This window comes from Phoca vitulina, unplaced genomic scaffold (genome assembly GCF_004348235.1).
Source record: "Phoca vitulina isolate PV1807 unplaced genomic scaffold, GSC_HSeal_1.0 scaffold19, whole genome shotgun sequence".
Classification (NCBI taxonomy): domain Eukaryota; kingdom Metazoa; phylum Chordata; class Mammalia; order Carnivora; family Phocidae; genus Phoca; species Phoca vitulina.
This window is the reverse complement of record NW_022589722.1, coordinates 31,594,038-31,616,701: the sequence shown is the minus strand read 5'-3', so window position 1 is coordinate 31,616,701 and position 22,664 is coordinate 31,594,038. Positions and strand designations below refer to the sequence as shown.

Sequence of the window (22,664 nt, the reverse complement as noted above, 5' to 3'; positions counted from 1 at the left end):
TGAGCACCCCGCCACCTGACCGCAGGCCTAAGCGTGGGAACGCACACGTAAGGCAGCAGCGACCTTCATCTTCACACAAGAATCTAGCTCCGGAGAGGAAATGAAATGCGGATAAGGAAGAGTCCCCTCTCAGGCCCGGGAAGTTGGGGCAACCCCACAGCACAGGACAGCCCATCTCGGCCAGTTGGGCCTCGTGCACACCGACGAGGGTCTCGGCAGGAGGGGACGGCCGGCAGGCGGCAGAGGATGGCCCTGTACACACGGAGCTCAGGTGTGCCACCTGTACATGGGGACCACATCCTCACAGCGCAGGGAGCCGGTGAGGTGTTCAGGGGGTGGATGCAGAGCAGCAACGAGACAGGTCCCAGAGCTCAGCGCGGCCCTGCCTGAACACTCCCCATGGAGCTCAGCTCTGTCATCTTCCAAAGGGCCCGTCAGGAGACACGGCCAGACCCCGGACACGGAGGGGACACGGAGGGGACACGGAGGGGACACGGAGGCATCCAACACACAGGCAGGCGCGTGCCCGCTTCCTCCCCGACTTCACCCCTCACCCCAAGATGCCTGCAGCCCTGGGAGCAGGCCCGCGCTGGCAGGATGCGGGGGTCTCTCCCCTGAAGTGTGAGCTGGGCAGGCGCTGGGACGACACAGCCTGGGGCGGTGAGCTGGCCTCTCCAGGCTCAACATCCACAATGAATAATTAAAGGGCACATTCTCACCCGGCAAAGGAAGGGATCTAGAAATTTGGAATTCTGGCCCGCCCAGTGGGTCGTTCAAGCCATTTTCTTCGGGGCCAATTCCATTTCTTCCAAAATAAAGCTCATCTGATCCGCACATCCAGTCTCACCTCTGTTATCTGTCTTCACCTTTTGCTTAACATCAGCGAACTAACAGCAGGAGCAGAGCCAAACAAATGAGCAGCCAGACCCCCAGATGGACATCTGCAGGCCGAGATCACCTGCCGCCGCAGGCCTCGAATGGCCGCCTCACCTCATCTGGACACCTGCCCCCCAGCAGCAGGCCGCGGCAGCTCCCCGGGCCCTCCTGTTTGTAGGTGCCTTTGTGGGTGAGAAAGCTCTTCCTCACCCTGAATCACCCATACTGGCTGCTCAGAAACTTCCCTTCACTCCAGGGCCCTCCTGCTAAGTCTAGGCATTCAGAGAGCTCCTGCAGCCACCGGAGTGGATTGCTCGCCTCCCTGGCCAGCCTCTCTGGGAAACCCTCTCACGCGGGTAGCAGAGAGCTATGCTGACCCGCCTCGTATCAGGGCAGGAAGGGGAGCTTGCAGCAGCACGGGGGCTCACGAGCAAGGGGCACCCTCTCCCCGAGAATGTTCTGCAAGAGCTCCTACCTCTGCCGTCCGCCCATCTGTGTCCACCGGGAACCCACGTGCTCCTGGCGCCGGGTGGGTGTCGGTGGCCCAGTGAGGATGGTCCCTACCCCGAGGGCTCAAGACCCCGGAGTGTGGCCCCCTGGGAGAGCACCCTCTGGCATGTCCAGGGAGGATTCCACAGGCCTTCACCTCAACACGGGAAGAAGAAACCGCCCGGCAACACAGAACCTGCACTCAGGTAAGGGTGCCTCAGGCTCAGCCTGGCCACTGGGATGCCCCCAGACCCAAGGCCCCATAAGCCTTTCCTCCAAGATCCAAATTCCACACCAAGTCACTTCCGGGGAGAGCCTGTGTGTGCTGCTCACAATGTTGGAGAACCTCCTTTCCCAGGGCCCGCACCCAGCAGGAGACAGAGAAATGCACAGAAACGGGAACAGTGCGCGTGAGCTCAGAAAGCAGCAGCTGCTAAATGAAAATGTATGATGCTTTTAACTCGTTTATGGGCCTCTTTAACAGATTCGGGCTCCTGCCTCCCGTCACGAGCCAGAACGTGCTTCCATCTCACGTTGCCCGTCCCACGTCATTCCTCACGGGGACATTTGTACTGTTCAATATTTCATGGTGAAGCGAGCCGCTGCACACTTGGGCTATTTCCTCCTCCCCATGAAGAATAATCATCTGCTTTCGGAGAGAAAGTACTACAGGTAATTAAATGGAACTTTAACACTGAGCACTCGGGTGTTTTGCAGATGGGAGGGCTGAGGGCTCGAAGGGGTGAATGTCCCCAGCCGGCCGCTCCCCGGTGGACAGCAAAGCTGCCCCCGCCCACGTCAGCACCTCCCCTGCAGACCCGGAGCAGGCAGGGCGGCCACGCCGGCGCACGGAGGCCGGGTCAACAGCAACCACAACAACTCTGGGTGTCAAGAACACTGTAGATCCTTTCCTACACGCTATGCTCCCCTGGCTACTGAGACGGAAGCAGCAGTGGAGAAAGACAGGCTCTCCTGTGCCGCTCGGGATCTAAGAACAGGCCCAGCCCGGGTACCCACGGCGCAGTCCTGGGAGAACCACCTGTTACCACGTAAGTGGCTGGCGGCAATGGATTCACCGTCACAGGACGCGGAGGGTTAAACCGTGCATGCAGGATCCACATGGCACACAGGACATGGAACATGTCGAAGGACCGTCTGGAGGGACCTCCAGGAGGCGATGTAAGTGTGGAGAAAGTGAGAGCAGGAAAGATTTATCTAAGGGGGAAGGTAAGAACAAACGTACATATTTGCCTCTACGAAAGAGTCAGGGAAGGATAAACTGCAAAATCAAAAGACAACTGGTTCTCCAGAGAGAAGGAACGAAGGTGTACAGTAAGACAAACTCCATTTCTCTGAATATACCCTGACTTTGCAACCACGTAAATAGTTTTAGGGACACCTGGGTGGCTCAGTCGGTTGAACATTTGACTTCAGCTCAGGTCATGATCCCGGGATTCCTGGGATCGAGCCCCATGTCGGGCCTGCTTCTCCCTCTCCCTCTGCCCCACCCCCCTGCTCATGCATGCACTCTCTCTCTCAAATAAAAATTTGAAAAAAAAATTAAAAAAAGGGAAGAGGGGCGCCTGGGTGGCTCAGTCGTTAAGCGTCTGCCTTCGGCTCAGGTCATGATCCCAGGTCCTGGGATAGAGGCCCGCATCGGGCTCCCTGCTCTGCGGGAAGCCTGCTTCTCCCTCTCCCACTCTCCCTGCTTGTGTTCCCTCTCTCGCTGTCTCTCTCTGTCAAATAAATAAATAAAATCTTTAAAAAAAAAAAAAGGGAAGAACTCTTTACAATACGTGTCAACAGGACGAAATGACATCATGCACCTCCTGACGGATGCACCGAGGCTATAGAATCACTCCTGTGATGCTCCTTACCTGATCTCCCCATGGGGACATCAGACACACCCAAACCGAGGGACTTGCACTCTTGGAGAACGTCAACATCCCTGCTCGGTGACAGGAGCCTGAGGACACAGGACACCTGCGCGTAACATGTGACCAGGGACCTTCTGCTAGAAATTCCAGGACATGACTGCATGCGTTGCAGTCTCAGGTTAGATAACTGTCTGGCATCCCCGTTCATTCCAGAGAGTGATACCTGGACTGTTAGGTGAGAGAATGTGCTCGCTTCTCAGGAAATACACAGAAGCAGTCAGAGCCCAAGGGACATTGTGTCCGCAGATGACCACAAACAGGGTCAGAAAATAAAACACACAGGTGGACACAAAGAAGGATACAAGACCGACAGGCAGACAAACATGGTAAGATGCTATCTCTGGGAACACTCTAGCTGAAAACTAGCTTTGCATTCTTCTTGGCACCTTCCTGTGAATCTGAAATTGGGTCAAAAGAAAAAGTGAACCGGAAACAGAAGTGATCTCTCAAGATCTCAAGCGACAAGAAACACACGCAGCAAGTCTGTACTGAGTTGGTGACGTAGCCGCAAAGGGGAAAACGCACAGTCGCGTCACCGTACGAGCCTCGTGGGATCGGTTCCCCCGAGCGCAGAGGAACCAGCAAACACAGCGGGGCCGTGCGGGGGCCGCATCCCGAGGCCGCTGCGTGTGTGACCTGGGGATAAAACAAACGAGGCCTTGTCCATGTCGCTCGCGAGAACCAGGATGGGCAGCAGGAGAGACTCAGAGAACAGTCTGATGAGGTCAGGTGAAGCCCTCGGGGTTTGAGAGCAGGGGTCAACAGCAACCACAACAACTCTGGGTGTCAAGAACACTGTAGATCCTTTCCTACACGCTATGCTTTGAAGAGAAAACGCACGCCGTCGCTCACAGCAGCCACACGAGGGCCCGCTGCCGGATGGACAGACAGACACGGTGTGGCCTGTCCGCACAGCGGAAGGAAGGAGATGCTCACACCTGCCAAGAGCCGATGAACCCGGAGGACACTGTGCTCTGTGAGGCCAACCCAACACAAAAACACAAATACCATAAGGTTCCACTTACACGAGGCCCCTGGAGGAGTGAGATTCACGGAGACGGATGGTGGCGCCAGGGGAGGGGGACCTGTGGTTTCACAGGAACAGGGTTTCAGCTTCACGAGCAGCCACATGGTGGTGACGGCGTCACAATACCGTGAACGGGTCAACACCACTGAAGGGCACACACCAAAATGGTTAAGATGGCAAGTTTTAGATCATCTGTATACTTTATCATTTTTTTAAAAAGAAAAAACCCCCAAAACCCCATGGTCTTGAATGTGAATTCAAACTATCTGAATGAACTCGGGATGCCCCACCTCTGACCACTGGAAAGGTCTAGAAACACTGACAGCAGTGACCAGAATCCTTATTTACCTTCTAAAAACCACTTTCGACCAACAGGAGCCAGGGGAAATGGCTAATTCCAGGACAGGGGCAGGAAATGTTTAAGAGGAGCCTGGGCGGAGGGGGACCTGGGTGGCTCAGTTGGTTGAGCACTGGACTCCTGATTTCGACTCAGGTCATGATCTCAGGGTCCAGCGATGCAGCACTGCATCGGGCTCCGCACTCAACGGGGGGAGTCTGCTTGGGATTCTCTCCCTTTGCCCCTCCCCCACCTCCACATGCATGCTCTCTCTCCCCCCAATAAATAAATCTTAAAAAAAAAAAAAAGAAAAAAAAGGAAGAAGAGCCCAGAGTGTCTGTCACACCAGAAAGCAAGGGATTGCTCACAGAGGACTGGCTCATGTCGAAGGGACTTAGAAGCAAACTGGAGGAGGCCCCCGCTGCCCAGAAGTGGGTCTACCTGAGCACCAAGGGGGCAGTGGCCACAGCGACTAAGACACATCAGCTACGTTCAAGGCCACGATCTCATGATGACACCAAAAAGCTCAGCACCCTCACTGGTCACCTTCGGAGGATGCTGAGTAGGGAATCGGCTCCTGATTTTGGAAACCGGACAATAAAGGGAAAAATTCAAGCCTGTATCCTGCCTCTGCTCTAGGAGCCATCCCTCGAGCAACCAAGTAGTCAGGTTTTCAGAAACAGGTCAGTGAGCAAATGGAGAAAGAATGGAGGGGTGGGAAATTATCGTTCTGTAACCTCCAGCGGGATGACGGATCGAAGCCACGTGACCACGGATGGACACCGCCGCAGGGAAGCCACCGCCGAGGGAGTCCTCCCAGAGAGCGCTCCGTGGGGAGCCCACGGGGTCGCCCCGAACAAGGTCCAGGGTGGAGTTGCCCCCAGAGCAGGCCTGGTTTCCTCCACAAAGATCAAGGGACGCAGAGAACCAGCACCAGCCCCTCAACATGGGGCCTTGGGGGCTACTCCGGGAGTTGCAAAAAAAAGGAGACAATTGGGGAAATCTGAGCTCGGGCTGGAGGTCTGAAGATTAGAAAGGACAACTTGATGTTTTCAGCTGTGATACCAGACGCGTGGCGCTCATTTTTAAAACACCACGAGCTGCCAACTGAAAAGCACAGATGAAGGACAGGAGGCTGCCAGGACTGGCTTCCCAAGCCGGGGTGGTGGGGCCACTGCCCACCGCCGGCCGCCTCCTGCCGAAGCTGAACGTGAGCATGTGAGATACTCTGCTTCTGCATCTGCTTGAAATGTTCCACAGTTTGAAAGAATGCCCGTCACTGCCACTTGATTGCACCTTACGCTTCTACGACATGAGCTGCCCAAGAGTAAACGAGATGCTCCTTTGGCAAAACACTGAGGACAGACCATGAGGACGGACCGAGGACACCAGCCACGCAGCGCCGTGGGGCGTGGATGCTTCTCTTCAACGCAGAAAGGGTCGGCCCAGAGAGGCGTCCCTGTGGGTCCCAGCCGTCCTGCCTGCACAGCTGCCTGGTCGGTACGTGCATCCCACCTGCCCCGCCTCTGCCCGGTAACCCCTGCTCCCGGGGGCCTGCTGCTCCCCTCCCCGGCTGGGGCTCCCCAGTCAGACATGGACAGCACTTGGCTCTGCTGCTTCATCAAGCCCCCGTGAAACCACCCGTATTTGGCCACTTGATCCACAAAGGCAACTGCACGAGGCTCCACCAGCCGATGCCTGGGGCAGGGTCTGTCCAGCTCTGTCCGGACTGGCCAGGGAACCAGTGGGGCAGCCTGCCCCTCCGTTCATGCAGAGCCTCCCTGCGGGACCTCAGCACAGGCCAAGGTTACAGGCACCAGGTCACCAGGACCTAATCAGGCGGGCCCATCACCGCCCGTAGCCCCGGGCTGACCCAGCCTGGCCCTGCGTGTCTGAGCCGCCCGGCGACGACCTTGGACTCGAGGGGAGACCAAGTCATTCCGCAGCACTGTCCTCAGAACCACGGGTGCTCCAGCCCGACACCACACCTGCACACACACAGTCGACGATCTTGTACACACGTACGTGCACACACGCTTGTGCCGAGGGAGCGTGGACAGGCTAGAGGAATTCTGAGGGAAGGCAGGGCTGCAGCCCCCGGGTGGCAGGACACTGTGCAGAAATGCCGGGACAGCCAGGTCCCCTGCTTCCAGGAGAAAAAGGCAGGGCCAGCCCCCAAGGCTCCCCACCACGGCGCAGACACCCGCTGTCACGTGCAGGCGAGGGCCCCACGTAGCTGCAGAGCTGGGGGGCCCACGGCTGGAGCCCCGAAAACCCCCAGTGTGTGGACGAGGGGGCGGCGCCCGTAGGGACATGGAGGGAGTGGTGTCTGTGGGCCAGCAGACACAAGGGAAGGAAAGCAGAGGGGGGGACCTGCCCGCGGGCCCTTCCTCCTGGCCCGGCAGCTCTGGGCCGGCTCTGGGCACGCGGGGCCAGGAGGCTGGTTCTCTCTTCCTGTGTCATCCCAGCAGCTCTGCTCTGGCCCCGGTGTCAGTCGTGGAAGCTCCGCATGGCGCAGCGGGGCATGCGCGCGGGCGCCACGGCAATCTGCCCGCTCTAAACCCCCTCCCGGCCGGGGGCCTGTCCCTGCGCGGGGGCCCTCACCCGAGCCCTGCGGCTCCAGTCTGGAGAGTGGGACAGAGGGTGGTGAGAGAGCCAAGGCAGGAGTCAGATGAGATCATCTCCATGAGGAGCTGGCAGACGCCCCCACAGCAGTCTCTCCCATTTGCACCCAAGAGGCCAAAACCACAGTGGCAGGGAACGGCCCACATACCAACGCGGACGGCCACCCAACAAGGAACCCCTCGGGCTCATCCTCCCTCCTTGATGCGAAACTAAACAGAACACGGTATGAAAGCCAACTGCCGGAAATGCAACACCCCAGATCCGTCAGAAGCAGCAAAATCCCTGCCTCCCCGGGACATCCTCCCTTACCCCAGAGTAAAGACCTGTAGCGCACGGACGAGAGCGCTGGTCTTGGTGGAGCAGCACAGGGAGCTTCCGCTGGGGACGTCACATGGGGGGCCACACGTGTCCCCAGCACGAGCGAGCCCGGTGACAGCAGGCACGGGGCTTCACCAGCCCCAACACCCTGCTGCACGTCTGCAGGACTGCATTCCCCCTGTCACCCCACCCAGGGGTACTCACGTAAGAAGTGTTTTTCCAATAAGGCGATTTCCAGGTGACCTTTGATCTCATTTAATCGATCAAACTCTGTCCGGTTAAAGTCCTGGACTCCTGCAGCCATGATGAGGGTCCCCGGACCAGCCTACAAGAGAAACACCAAGAGCTCAGAGGAGCCACCTCCAAGCACCCCACTTCTCAGAGGCGAGCCCTGAGGACCCCTCCTCGGCAAGGGCTGGGCCCACAGAGCCCCTGCTGGGCAAGGAAGGCGTCGTTCTGCCGAAGCCCGCATCAGTTCACCTCGGCCTCACCTGCCGCTGGAAGGGACATCTCGGACAACGTGGACATCCCTGGAGCCCAGCGAGGTCAGCTTTTAGAAATGATTAAAAAAATTAAAGCCAGAAGCGTGACGCTAAGCCTCTTGATAGTCACGCCAGTCTCAGGCTGCGGAGGGAAGGCAACCATCCAAACCTGCACTGGCCCCCCAGGCGGAGGGTGAGCCCAGCCGCAGGCCCTGTCCCCTCGCAGCCCGGAGCTGGACTGACGAACGCAAGGCGGCTGGGGAGGGCATGTCCGCAGACCAGGCTGCGTAAATCTGAAGGAACAGTGGCTCCCTGACATGAGCAAACTCCAAACGGGGCCTGTCCTGTTGCACAGAGGGCTAAGTAAAACCACCACCTAACGTCCACGGGTGCAGGGCAGGCTCCGGTTACCGCTGCCCGCTGCCGCCCGCCCAGGGCCTTGGCACAGGCGGCCGCTTGCGTCCGGCCGACGGGAGGGGAAGGGGTGCGGCACAGGTCAGCACCGCCACGCCCGCCCAGGCGCACACACTGGACGCTCCCACGGCCACCCACAGCTGCACGCTCATGCTGAGCTAGCGAGAAGCAGCACCCGTGTGCCTCCCCAAGCGACGAGGGGGATCCGACTCCCAGTCTGGGTTTCCACGACCCCCCTGCAGGCCAGGTGAGGGTAGAAGGGGACACACAGCCCGGAGAGGGTGCAGGACAGACCCCTGCATATACACGTGTCGCCTGCTCTGAGGCCACATCTCAGGAAGGAGGAGCGGACATCCGGGAGCCAGCAGGTTCTGGGAAGACCCCCTGGCCTGTGGCTGCCCGGACCCTTGCCCTGTTAGACTCTGAGCTCCTCTGGCCACTGGGGCGAGTTCCCATGTTTCCCTGCAGCCCTGGGGGCCAGGCAGCAGTGGGCACAGGGACTGGGGGAGTGGGGTGGAAGGCAGGCAAATTCTACCTGCCCTGCCACGGGGCAGATGGCACATGCTAGACCCATCCCCCCTGTGCACGAACTCATCCCTCTCCTGCCCGTCCCCCACCTTGACAACCAAGGCGGTGGCCACACGGCAGAGGGCGGAGACTGGCCAGGAAAGGCGGCTCTGCACGGACGTGGAAGCAGAACACTCAACCTCCGTTACAACTGCCAACTCCTCCCCGAAAGCGGGCAGGACGCCCCCCATTCACGGGGCCACGTCCGAATGCATGAGTCCAAGCCCTCGGAGGCTGTAATGCACATCAGTCTCTAGGACGCTGGAACGAAGTCCATCTGGAACTTGCCCCAGAGCGTCAAGAATCCCCGCAGGGTCCCCCTGGGTGGGGGTTCAGGGTTCTGGGTGCTCGGTGCTGAAGGCAGCTCTGAGCCAGAGCCCCGTGGACCGCAGGGAGGAGAAGGCGCTGCTCCAGGGAGCTGACCAGCTGGCAGGGAGCACCGATGGGGGTGGCGGGCCCCAGGGGCGGCACTCGGGAATTCTGAGGTCTGAGCCCCTCTGTGAGCCCCTCGGGTCCCTTCAGCTGAGCAAACCCCCAAGGCCGCAGCGTCACCACCATAAAGCCAGGGAAGTGGGCTGGGCCACTTCTCCTTGCAGCTCCCTTAGAATGGTGGCCTCCAATTCCCCACCTCCTGGGCTCCCCTGCAGCCCCTCAGGGCAGGACCTCCTGCTCCCAGAGGAGTCTGCCCCTTGGCCTCCCATGCACGGGGTCACTTGTCTGTCCCCAGCTCTAGGGCTCTGGTACCCTCCCCGTCACACCTCTCCTCACTGGCCTGTCACTGACCCACCCGGTCGGCCCTGGCCCCAGTCCCCGTCCTCATCTGCAGCGGCCCTCCCCCCCAGCCACACCCTGAAGCTGGGTATCACCCCAACTGCTGCACGCTGTCCCCACACATCCCACTGTCTGGGGCCTCCTCAAGCCCGTCTGCCAGCCCAGGACCCCTCCCCTGCCCACGCCCTTCCCCTCCACCCCTGCGCCCACTCATCTCTGCCCGGGACCCAGAGACCAGCCAGGCAGGAACCGACAGGTACTACGGGATTCTCTCACAGGTCGCTGGGCCAGTCGGTCCACAGAGACGGAAAGTAGATGTGGGCGCCAGGGGCTGGGGGACGGTGTGGGGGTCAGTGTTTAATGGAGAAGGGGCTTCCGCTTGCGGTGAGGACGATGTTCTAGAGACGGATGGGGTGACGGTCGCACGACACTGTGAATGCACTTAATGCCCTGTACACATACCAGTGGCCAAAACGGTGAGTTTTAGCTATATTTTACCACAACAAACAAGAAGTAAAGTAAAAAGAACCCAAAGCCTAAGCACAAAGATGACCAGCCTCCCTCACAGGAACAACCAGGAATCAGAGCCATGCTCTTCACCCGCTGGGCCGGCAGAGCAGAAAGCCATGGGACGACACCCCGGGCCGTGGCAGGGTGGGCAGGCGACCTGGTAACGGCCACCAGGACAACAGACAGCACGGGCCCAGCACGCCCACCCCAGGGATGTGGGCCGGGGAGAGGGTCCCTCAGTGGGGAGTGGTCAACGCATCGATGGCATATTCCAGCGCCACCACCACTCAGACGTCCCTGCAGCCTCAGACCCGACTTCAGTGGGGCACAGGCCCGGCCCTGCAGACCCTCTGGACCTTCGGCCACCATGCCCACGCCGCGGGCTGCGCTCCAGGGCAAGTCCAAGTCTCTACTGAGACAGCACCCACAGCAAAGTGGCTGCCGCGGAGTCCTAGAGGGATGGACAGACAGAGCACGGTGCCAGACGAGTCCACTGCAGGATCCCTGTCACAGGCCGCAGTGAGCTCAGACCCCCATGTGGGGATTCACGCTCCTGAGAGGGCCACGGCACACCCGGCCCAAGGACACCACGGAGAACCGCGGCTCATGGTGCCCCAGGCTGCCGCCGGCCCCTGGCGCTCTGCAACACACCGTGCACTGGGAGACCCAGCAGCAGGGCCCCGGCCCCCCACGGACCCCGAGGCTGGAGGACCAGCCCACCTATACCAGGGGACAGCGGCCAACGCCTCATCAGGCAGCCTGGCTCCCAGGAGGCAGGGCCAGTAAATTATTCATTCCTGCCAGGAGCAAACTCGTAGTCCCTGTTCTAAGGCATTAATAATATAAGAAACCAGAGAAGGCGAGCGCTCACAGGCCACACCGGGGAAGAAAAGCTGGCTTGGGTGCTCAGAGAGGAAACCAACGGACCACCGACTTAGGTCATCCACACCAGGTAAGATGGCTCTGGGCTTCTTCACTGGCAAAGGGGAACACTCGGGCAGCTGTGCCCACAATGGTGAGCCTTGTAATCACATCTGGCCAGAGAGCCTGCCCCACCCCAGCCCCACTCCCGGCTGAAGAGGCACAAGCTTCCAGAAGACAGGGCCCACTCAAGCCCTGTTCCCGCCACAGCCACGCTGCCTAGCTGAGGTGCTGAAGGGATATTTGGTGCCCCGTTAAAGAGAGCCCTGCAGACCAGCCCACAGGGGCCAGCTCTGTCTCCACATGGCACGATGAGGGCCCAGCCCGGCCTCAGCCAGCTGCCGAGGGCTCTGTGCATGACTCCCCCATGAGAAGTTTGCCAACCACCCAGGAAGCCAATGAGGAAGGAAAAGAAATCCAGTGGCTGGACAGACCCGTGGTAAAGGCAAGGCTCTGTGATCCTCGATCAGGGGGACGAACACCTGCCAGTGAGGTCCAGTGGGGAGCAAGACAAGGACAGAGGGGAAGCCAGACCAGGCAGGACAGGGCTCAGCTTGACCATCTGAGGATGGGGGATGGTCCCTCGCCCACCCAGGGCTGAGGCCAAACAGAGGAGGAGGACATTCCCGCTGCTGAGGCCCGCACGGCATACTCACAGGGTCCCTCAGCTCCTCACTGTCCCGGGTCGAGGTCCGAGGTATTTTCAGGGGCACTTCATCTCCACATTCGGTGTCTGAGGCATTTGGAGACTCTGCTAGATCGAGGAAGTCATCTCTCTTGTGACCTCTGAACCTGATTTTGTCCAGCCTCCTTAGCATGTTCAGCACTGAGCCCCTCTGCTTTACCTTAACATGACGGTCGGAGTCCCTGCAAGAGAAGAAAAGAACAGGCTTGGTCACTCGGTCACTCGCCCACTGGCCACCTGTCCACATGGCGCACCCACCCGCCCGAGCACACGGTTCTCCTACACACACTTTGGTCCTGTGGCCGAGCCCTGCCCTCAGGAAGTGGCCAGGCTGGCTTTTCAAGGAAAACTCGGGGCCCACTGGCTCCCATCTGGCACCCACCAGCCTGGGCCCCTCCATCACTCCCACTCGGCTGGCCAAGCTCCTGCCCCTGGCCCCACCAAAGTCACCTCCCCCCATGTGCCCCACAAGGCAGAAGGAAGCCAAGTCAGCAGGATCTTCCCGGCCATAAAGATGGCCAGCCTAGTGCACGGGGAGGCCAGAGAGCCTGGGGAAAGCTAGGGCAGAAAAGCTTCAAAGAAAAGGGGAGGGGGACGCCTGGGCGGCTCAGTCGGTTAAGCGTCTGCCTTTGGCTCAGGTCATGATCCTGGGGTCCTGGGATCAAGTCCCGCATCGGGCTCCCTGCTCCGCGGGGAGCCTGCTTCTCCCTCTGCCTCTGTCTCTCTCTCTCTCTGTCTCTCATGAATAAATAAATAAAAAAAAAAATCTAAAAAAAAAGAAAAGGGGAGGGCGCCTGACCGCTCCTCAGAAGCGCCCTAAGAAGCCAGCCATCAAGGGCGCGGTCCAGGCTGTAGCTATGCACACCGCTCAGACAGCAGCGAATGCCCAGAAACCGCTGGAATGCTCGGCATTAGGGTGTCTCAGTAGATCCCTTCCGGGCCCAGCAGTGCCCTGGCTTCGCGTCCCCTGACTCGGCCTGGTCCCCCTCCCAGGGACACAACCCAGCCTGCCCTGTCTGCCCAAAGCACCTCCCTGCTCGCCCGGCCAGCCCTCACTCAGCTTGCTGAGGTCCTGCTCAGAGAGGTCTTCCCACACACGGGCTGGTCAGGAGCCCAGCGCTCGCCCGCCTTCTGGCCTGGCACAGCCCCAGACCACAGGCGCAGAAGGAAGGCTGCCTGCCTGCCCCCTCCAGCCCGAAACCACTGCCACAAAGACCTGGCGTGGGTCACAGGGAGGGGAGGACATGTGGGAGCTCAAACACGAACGCTCACCCAGAGATGGACATGTAGTGGGGTGCCCCATATCTCTGCACCAACCTGGCCAGGAGAGGCAAGCCGACCCCCTCAAGTCCCCGGGGCAGAGTATGAGTGGCTCGTCTGCACGTCCAGCCAACCTCACTCCGAAGCCTACAGCAGAAGCCACAAACCGCAACCCGAGTCCCAGTCACACAGCCCCTGGGCCCAGGGCTGCAAGTCGGGGTCTCCCACAGGCCCCAGCCCCCCAACTTCTACAAGAGGCCCTGGGTCCCTGCAGGAGGGTGGGGACTCTGGACACAACAGGGCTCAAAGCCTTCTCTGCTGCTTACCACCTTTCTGGGCCTCGGCTTCCGCCTCTGAAGGAACACCACCAGTAAAGGCCAGTGTTCTGGAAGCTCCAGATGACGCACACCAGGAGCCGGACACTGGCCCCAGTAAACACACGCGCATCTCCACGCAAGGCGGGCAGGGAGGGGGTTAAGCAGGATGGAATCCATCAACTCGGCCCTAACTGTCCCAGTTGGGATGTCTCAGGGAGAACCACAAAGTCAGGGAAAAGTGCTTCCTGTTTGGGACTGTGCAATCACAAAAACTCTCAAAGGACTCTTAAATCACGGCCCAGGGTGTCTGCCCACCCTGCGAGGGCCCTCCGCCCCCCTCAGCAAGTTTTCCTGCCCCGAGCAGTGATGCCAACAGTGGGACTCCTAGGACTCCAGCCAGACGGACCAGAACCCGCTCTGGTCTACGAGAACAGAAGGGTGTGTGGCACGTGGAGGGAGGGGCTAGCAGGGGCTCCTGGGTCAGGTGATTCTCAGAGCTCGCTTGGAGCACTACAAGGTGGCCCGGGGTAGGCCTGGTGGCAAAAACGACAGGACACCCAATGCCCAATGGCCCCAGGACCCAGGAAAGCCCAGAAGTGCATGATGCCGAGGGGGGCTGTGGGGGGGCCGGGGGGGCCTTGGGGGGGCTGGGGTGGCCGTGTGGGGCTGTGGTGGGCCATGGGCAGTCTTGGGGGGCTGTGGGGGGCCAGGATAGCCTCAGGGAGGCCAGGGTGGCCGTGGGCAGCCATGAGGGGCGGTGGGGGGCCAGGGCAGCAGGCTGCTTGCATGTGGGTGGGGGCGCGGGCCGGCCACCTGGAAAAACAGCTGCTGTGAGCTCCACATAGATGAAACGGATAAGAAAACTTAAAAAAAAGAAAAGAAAAGAAAAGAAACCTAAAGAAAAGAGAACTTTGTACTGACCAAGTCCCCAGAGAGGGGATAACAGTCTGTTTAAGAGAAATGACAAAAATAATCGCAGCATGAAAGAGTAACAGTCAAGTGGACAGAAACAAACTTCCACTTGTTTTTTTATAGATTTATTTATTTATTTATTTATTTGAGAGAAGCGAGAGAGCATGCGCACAAGCATGGGGCAGGGGTGGAGGGAGAGGGAGAAGCAGGCTCCCCGCTGAGCAGGGAGCTCGACGCGGGACTCGATCCCAGGACCCCCATGGCCTGAGCAGAAGGCAGACGCTCAACCGACCGAGCCACCCAGGCGCCCCCAAACTCCCACTTGTTAAAAACAAATGCAGTGCCACCAGGGTGTAGCCAACGTGGTCCACGAAGGACTACTCTCTTTGCTCTGAGACCGCTCCAGTACGTGGGCAAAAGCTACAGGACCCCGGGGCACAGACGGGCCAATTCCCTGAGCATAGGAATTCGCAGCCAGAGGAAATCTACCCACCACTCGAGCACAAACCTCCAGCTTCCCTAAAAAGGAAATACAAGCCAGTCCGCGTGGCAGAAGGCAGCGGGAACCGTGAACGCAGACGCCCTCGGAGCCGGCGATTCTGCCTCTTGAGCGCGAACCCAACACGTGGGGAGTGTGTCGCCCCCACGGCGGGATGGGACCCAGCAGCATGGCGCATGGGCAGGCCACCCCTACACGGGCAGGCATGGCATGCTGAGCATCACGTGGACTCACACAGGACCCCGGCCCGAGTGACAAACGCTGAGCCTCACCTGGACTCACACAGGACCCCGGCCCGAGTGACAGACGCTGCCGCCCCGCGCACCATGACGGCAAACAGGTGTCCAGAAAGACCAAAGGTGACACAGGCCCCCACATGGGGTGGTTTGTAAAACTCTCTCCAGATGTCCTATAATGCGTTCCTACTGCTTTTTAAACTATGAAAATAAAAACCTGGGTACGGGAAGTACAGCAACGTAAAACCTATTTCCTCTCATTTCCAAAAAGACCTGAGGGATTCCTCGGCATCCGGCATCAGAGGAACGTGGGGTGGAGGGGACGGGCCAGGCGGGGACCACGGCTTGGGAGCAGGGACATCTAGCTGACTTGTGCCTGGAGAAAAGGGCTCAGGACTGGCCTCACACCAGCCAAGCTCTGACCTCCTGCAAGGCTCTGGCTGGGTGGGTTCTCACCATCTGGGATTCTCTACAGGCCCTGGAGCTGGGGCTGCCTTCCTTCCCAGTTCAGCTCCAGCAAGCCAATGAGGTGGCAGCAGCAGGACAGGGGACAAAGCACCGAGTGTCCAGCCCCGCACCATCAGAACGCAATGCACGCCTCGGCGAGCCAGGGGCGCATCCCTCCAGCAGCCAGCCCACCCCAACCCTGGGCTCCTCCTGCCGGCTACTCATGTCAGCCTGTGGTGGGGGGTCCAGACACAGCCCACCCGAGCGAGGGGCTCCCAGAGGCCCGGCCCGGCCCTGTCCCTCCTGCTCCCCCAGGCTCCCTGGGCCCTTCAAAAGGATGAACCATCCATGCTGCTGTCAGCTCAGGGCCAGACACCAGGACTCCCCACCCACCCTACCCGAGGACGGGTCCAGGCTGCGAGGGGAGCCATGCTGCATCCCTGCGCTGGGCTGGAGTGTGGCGCATCCTACCCCAGAACTACCGCATCTTGATTACATCTGCAAAGTCTCTGTTCCAAGTAAGGTCACGTTCACAAAATCTGGGTGGACGGGAATTTGGGGAGGTTCATTCCCCATCTGTCAGATGGAGATGGAGGGCAGTACGGACCATTGTCTCGGACACAGAGGAGACCGGATCTCGGACACCAAGTGCGACCCAGAGCAAAGCTTTCCACGCGGAGCCCATGTCCAGTGGGTGCCCTCTCGACAAATCCTACCTTCACCTTGCATTCTGGTTGCTGCTGCCATGTGTCCCCCGGGCCCCACCAGCCCCCCACTCCCCAACCCTACCTCCTCAGATGCCCTCCACAAGCACCCAGAAGCCCAGCCCAGGCGGCTCAGGGCAGCTCCCGTAAGCCCCCCACCCCAAGGGGAACCAGCTGCTCAGCGGGATCCGCCACCACCCGGCCCTGCCACCGTCGGAAGGAACCCCCTCCCCGTACCTCCACGTGGAAGCAGACGCTTGGGGAAAGGCCCCCTGGCCGTGGCTATTCCAGATCCCTGCTCAGAGCCAGGGCATTCTACAAGGACTCACGGGGACCATGTGCGACGGGGGCACCTGGTGCTGAGGCACAGGGTGCAGGGGCCTGCCTGGCTCCAGGCAGCACCCGCCAGGCTCCGGGTCCCCTGCACGCAGGACTGAGTCCAGCAGAGCTGGCCCGGGGACACAAAGCACGCTGCTCTGGAAACCCGCTGAATGGCTTCTGGACACACAAAGGCGGCAGTGTCTAGGGAAACTGGACTTGGAAACCACAAAGGACTTTATCTCCCTTCCCAGCCAAGATTTTTAAAAGAGTGGTTCCTGGTCTCCGGCGCTTGCAGCGTCCCAGCCAATCTGCCTCGACCCGCAGCGCACACCACTCCCCGGCCTGGCTTCACCTCCCGATTATCTATGGCTCTCCTGCTGATCTGAGGACAAACAATGTCCACTTTCCCACAGGATGCCGTCCCGTCCTAACCTTCTTCCCGGGGAGTCACAGACGCTGAGAACTGCGCGCCTCCCCCTTCCCCCAGGCCAGTCCCAGAGACAGCCAGGTCCTTCCCATCCTCTGGGAAGATAGCCCCGGACCCCACGGTCAGAGTGGCCTAGGATGGCAGCTACAGACTCTGAGGCTCTGCGGGGCAAACAGGAGGGACGGGGAGGAGGCACAGACTCAGTTGTCCTGATCAACGCCCCAAAGGCCTTGCCCCCGGAACCCCAGTGTACACGCAACTCCCATCCAGCCCTGTGGGGCCCTGTGCTGAGCACTCCCTGGGAGCAGTCTGACACTGGAGACCAATGACCCTGTCCCCAAGCCCATGCCAGGCTCAAGACATGGCTCACAGCGGATGACCCCCAGGTTTCCCCAAACACAAGGCTTGTGTGGGATCCACTTCTCTCACCCCAGATTCACAGCTCAGTCCTGCCAGACTGGGCACAGGCAGCGGGACCCCAAATGCTCCCGGCGTCCACACCCAGATGTCCTGCTCCCGACCTAGCACCTGCTGGCTTCCCTGGGAGCTCTGCCGGCCAGCTGGACATCTCACTGGTAGCTTGGTTCTGCCTAGCTTAGCACGGAGCTGGAGTCTCAGCTCACCCTCCCGCCGGATGGCATGTGTATCCACCAGCTGCTCAAGCCACAGCCCTTGAAGGAGCCCTCAATCACAGGATCACTCCATGGCCACCCTCTCCAAACCAGGCCCCACACCGGTCTGCCTCTCCACCTTGACCCCACCCTCCTGCTCAGCTGGGCCTGGGACGGAGGGGCCCACAGCACCTCATGGAGCCCCTTCGCCACGTGGCAGGAAACCAGACCTCCCAGCGCTTCCTATTCCAGTCCCTGGGGGTCCTCTGGCCACTGCGTTTGCTCCTACTGTGGGGCCCAGCACCTCTGGTTCTGGGGTGTCTCCCATCCCAGAGCCTTTTTCTCCAAGTACCCCACCTTGAAAGCCATTCCTGGAACTTCCAGCTAACTCCCTTGTTTGGGATTTGGGCCCCCAGCCCCACGCTGTAAGAACACGGGCCCCAAGGGCAGAGGCAGCCGTGGCTCTTCAGGTGATGCCCCAGCAGGCCTGGCCCATGCTGGGCTCACAAACCCTCATCAGGCAAACGAAGGAATGATGCACAAAGGCGGGGCCATGCTGAGCAGAAGAGCAGCAGGAAATCCAGGGCCCTACGCCGGCTCTGGGCCACCCAGCCACAGCTGCGAAGGGCTATCCTCCCAGAGAGCCCTCAGAGCAAAGGGCCGTTCATGGACTTTGCTCAGGAGCCCTGCTGGGGTTTGCAGTTCCTAAATCCCTAAACACTTGTGGAAAACTTAATGCCAAGTTTTCAACAACCTGGGTGTTTCTCCAGGAGTGGGGGGGAGGCTTGAATTTCTTCCCATGGGCAAGCATCTTCAGGGGCTGTCTGTCCACGAAGGTCAGGCCAAAACCCCCAGTGCGGTGAGCCAGGGGAGGATAATGAAGGCCCAGGTCCCACGAGCTCAGTGACCCTGACCGATGGCCCGGGTGGCCCTGGAAAGTCAGAGAGCGGGAGAGCTGGGAGGGCCCGGTGTGAGCTGCCACCCCCTTTTCTGTGACCTGGGATCACGCCCCCGGACCGGAGAGCTCATGACCACACAGGGAGTGGCCCCGGGGATCCGTGTGCAGAGACACAGGCTGGACAGCGACTGCAAACCGCACAGATACACAGCCGCGTGCACACGCTCACAAATACCAGGAAAACGTGTGGCACCCTTCGTGGGAAAGCCGAGGGGCCGGTGCGGCTCACGGATGTTCTGACTTTTCCTGACCACCCCCCTCCCCTGTCCAGCACGATCCTAACGGAAGATGAGTACAGCGTAGAGAGGAACGCCGGCTGACATTCCGTTAACGTGAACAAGACAAGGTGCACGTGGGAGGCACGCATCAGAGCCCCACGGGTTGGTCGCGGAGGGGGGAGCCCCTGCTGAAGGGCAGGGCAGCTTTCTGAGAGCGCAGGAGTGTTGCCTCGGCTTCTCTGTGCCCCTCACGGTGGGTGGCTGCACACGTCCCACACGTGGCTCTTCCATTGCTTGATTAAGCCGAGACAATCAACAAAATGAGAAGCGAAGCCCCGATTTGTAGCATCTGCCCGTTTCTGTGGTGTGGCTGCTCCCACCGTGGCCATTTTCAAGCCACCAGAGAGACATGCAGGCATGGGCGCGTGGTTGGGGCCGATGCAGTGGCCACCGTGACCCAAGATTTCCACCTTCCAGACACGACGGACGCAAGCCACCTCGCGACCATAAAAGTAGCGACGTAATTCAGAAGGGAGGGATTTCCAGTGAATACCTTGGCTGCGAATTCACCTAAGTTTACAGGCTTTCGTTTTTATTACTGGCCAGCTCCCCAAATCCCTGCAAATGTTAGCAGCGCCTGCGAGCTGGGACGAGCTGGTTCCAGCACACCGGCCCTGCTCCCTCCCCTCACACTGCATGGCCACACAAGAACGGGGCTCAGGAAACACTGGGGAACCCAGCACTCCCACTCACCCTTCTTTCCCCGCAGGGCTCAGGGACAGAGGCACGAAACAGGAGCCAAGGTCAAAATGCAAAATTCGAGCCCCTGAGAGGGCCAAAGGGACCGAAGACAGTCCTGGGAGGTGGGACCCAGATGGCGTAGTCACTGCCTGGACCCCACCCCCCATCCTCACCATCCCCGACCCCCCGGAACCCTGGGACCCCACCAGGGACATTCCTGCGGTCTGAGGCATTCCCAGCCACCGGGTGACCACTTCACTCTTCCCACCTCTGGCTCGGCACCACCTGCCCATCCAGCCAGGCGGCTCCCACCCGCCGTGAGGTCACCCCCACTCGGGCGTCCTGCAGCACGATGGTCCACACAGCAACCACAGCTGAGGGGCGCAGTCAGGGGACGTGCGCCTGTCCAGGGCAGTTCCTACTGCAGAAGCCACTGGGAGCGGCCTGTGTGCTGAGTCCGGACCCGAGCCACCTCTCCTCACCATCCGGGCGTGAGTGCAGTGGTCCCGAGTGCCCAGAACAAGATGCCACCTGCCACGTTGCGTGACCTTGTGTGGGTCACAGCCCCCTCCCCTGTGCCCGGTCTCTGGCTCTGAGAGCATGTTGATGGTAGCCCCTCATTCAGCTGTGCGTGGAATGACCTCATGGTCGTCACCTGGCGAGCAGCAATAATGAGGGCAAAACCCCAGATCCTACTTTCCAAAACCACATTCAACAAATGTCACTCTCCCTGCACGCTGTCACTTTACCTGGTGGTGGTGACATCACTGCTTGACAGATGGGGGAAGCCACGGTAAGAGGGTCCAGGACACCCGAGACCACCCCCCACCCCCAGCCATCAGCAGCTTCCACACCCACAGGCGGGAAAGGAAGGGCCGGCAGGTGAGCGGAGCCTGCAGGCAGTGGGAAGCAAGGGCCACAGTGCCCAAAACACCACGGGAGGGTTCAGACCGGACCCCGGGGGGGCAGGCAGCCGGTTCAGAGAGGGCGCAGCAGCCCCCGGCCAGCACTCCAGCACCAAGGCTCAGCCCTGCCACCTGCCCTGCACGAACCAGGCCGTGCCCTTTGACCCCAGCTGGAGACCAGCCCCAAGGATCAGCAGTGAGGTCTACAGAGGCAGGCCAGCCAGGCCAAGCCCAGCCCTCCTGGTCCTTGAAGTGGCATTAAAAAAAGAGCAGTACCTGCTAGAGGTGTGAGCTGGGCCCACCCGAGGACTTGTCTCCAGGCCCTTGGGCCTCAGCAGACACACACACCTGGAGAGGAAACCCCAGGCGGGGGCTTGGAGCACCTGCTCTGGAGCGCTCACCAGGCCCCAACACAGGGGAGGACAAACCCTCAGCGCTGTGCTTTCACTGTCCCCAGGCTTCCTGTGCACCCCAAAACCTGTGCAGGGCCCCAAATCGCAGGCAAGAGTGACAAGCTCCCCCATCCTAGGTGTCCTATGTCCCAGTCACAATGCTGTTAAACCAAATGACAAGAAGGGAAACTGAGGCTTGGGGAAGCAGCATAAGAGAGAAGTGGCACATCAGAAACAGAAGCCAACATCACTGGACTCCAGAGCCCATGCTTGCCCTAACCCCAGACAGACCCAGCCATCCCACCCTCCCTAGCACATGCCTCTGTTAATACATCCCTCACTGAATGACAGCTCCCAGGCCCCTCTGCCTAGCATATTGAGTAGGGAGCCTGGCAGAGTGGCCACACTGATGTTTATTTAAACAAAACAACGCTAGCAAGAAAATCTAACGTTTAGGAGTAGGTAGACAAAAACCTCTGTGTCATGTAAGCAAATAGAATAAGCTACTAGAAATGCACACAAATTCATTTCAATTTCTCTCCATCACTCTTCACAACAAGGACCTGAGAAGATCCAGCCAATGAGACAGCTGGTAGGAAGCACCTCCCAAATTCCGGGCACTAGGCATGACTTCGTGCCATGGCCCTGGCCCAAGTTCCTGAAAGCAGAAAGGGGCGTGGTTCGCAGCTGTCTGAAACCAGGCAGCTCTCCAAAGGCATTGCACCATTAAGACACCGCAGCAGGCGAGGCGCGGCCCGGGCGAGCCTGTTCTGCAAGGGGCCAGGTAGGAAATGTCGGGCTTGGCGGGCCACATGGCCCATCCTAACTTCTCAACTCTGCTGTACCACAAAATGGGTGTGGCTGTGGGCAAATAAAACATTTTTTTTTTTTTAAGATTTTATTTATTTATTTGACAGAGAGAGAGAGAGAGAGAACACAAGTAGGCAGACAGGCAGGCAGAGGCAGAGGGAGGAGCAGGCTCCCTGCTGAGCACAGAGCCCGATGCGGGGCTCGATCCCAGGACCCTGGGATCATGACCTGAGCCGAAGGCAGATGCTTAACCATCTGAGCCACCCAGGCGTGCCCAAATAAAACATTATTTACAAAAGCAGGTGGCAATGGGCTAGGTTTGGCCCGTGGGCCATGCTCTACTGCCCCTGCTCTTACGGCGAGATGCCCAGCAGAACAAGAACTCTCAGAAAGGTCACAGTACTTACTGGCCCACTAACAGGGAACCTGGGCCCTCGCTAAGCACCGGGGTCCCACTGCCAGTGGCCTGAGCATCACAGGCTTGTGCGTGGACCTTGCTCCCATCCAGTCTTCTTAAGGAAAGGGGTGAGGGGCAAGGTGCTCTCCATGGCGAGGGTGGGGCAGCCTGGACAGTCTCTAGGCTCCCCGGGGCCTGAAGGAGCTCGGTGAGGGAAACCGACCCGTCTCCGTCCACCTGAGTCGTGGGCCAGGGGCTTCTCCCCACATCCCTCATAGCGCATCTGAGGCAGGGAAGCTGGAAGGAGAGGAGCTGTGAACAGCCACGGGTGGAAGGCACTGCCCACCCTGAAGGGCCGCCCCTTGGGTCTCACTCAGGGTAGTGTCCCTTGCTCTGCAGGGACAAAGAGCACAATGAAAAAGCCCTCATGACACCAGGAGCCAGCGCCAGGCCCCACCCCCTGCCTGGAACACCCCAATCTGTGTTCCTGGCTGAGCACTGCCCCCCTCCCCAGAGCCACTCAGCTCAGTCACCCCAGACCCAACACAGC

General features: G+C 59.9%; 1 protein-coding gene across 2 annotated transcripts in view; it reads right to left on the bottom strand.

Annotated features, from left to right (window-relative positions):
- The window catches only part of GRAMD4 (GRAM domain containing 4), a 77,412-nt gene that overhangs the window by 31,130 nt on the left and 23,618 nt on the right, over positions 1-22,664 (bottom strand). The window contains exons 1-3 of one of the 2 annotated variants that reach the window (XM_032416469.1): positions 16,572-16,777; positions 11,931-12,141; positions 7,814-7,934 (exon numbers count right to left, since the gene is read on the bottom strand). In XM_032416469.1, the coding sequence (XP_032272360.1) occupies positions 7,814-7,934; positions 11,931-12,092 (283 nt within the window). In that variant the 5' untranslated portion in view covers positions 12,093-12,141; positions 16,572-16,777. Of the gene's footprint in view, positions 1-7,813; positions 7,935-11,930; positions 12,142-16,571; positions 16,778-22,664 lie in introns of those variants that run through there. The other variant, XM_032416468.1, reaches the window with a different exon arrangement.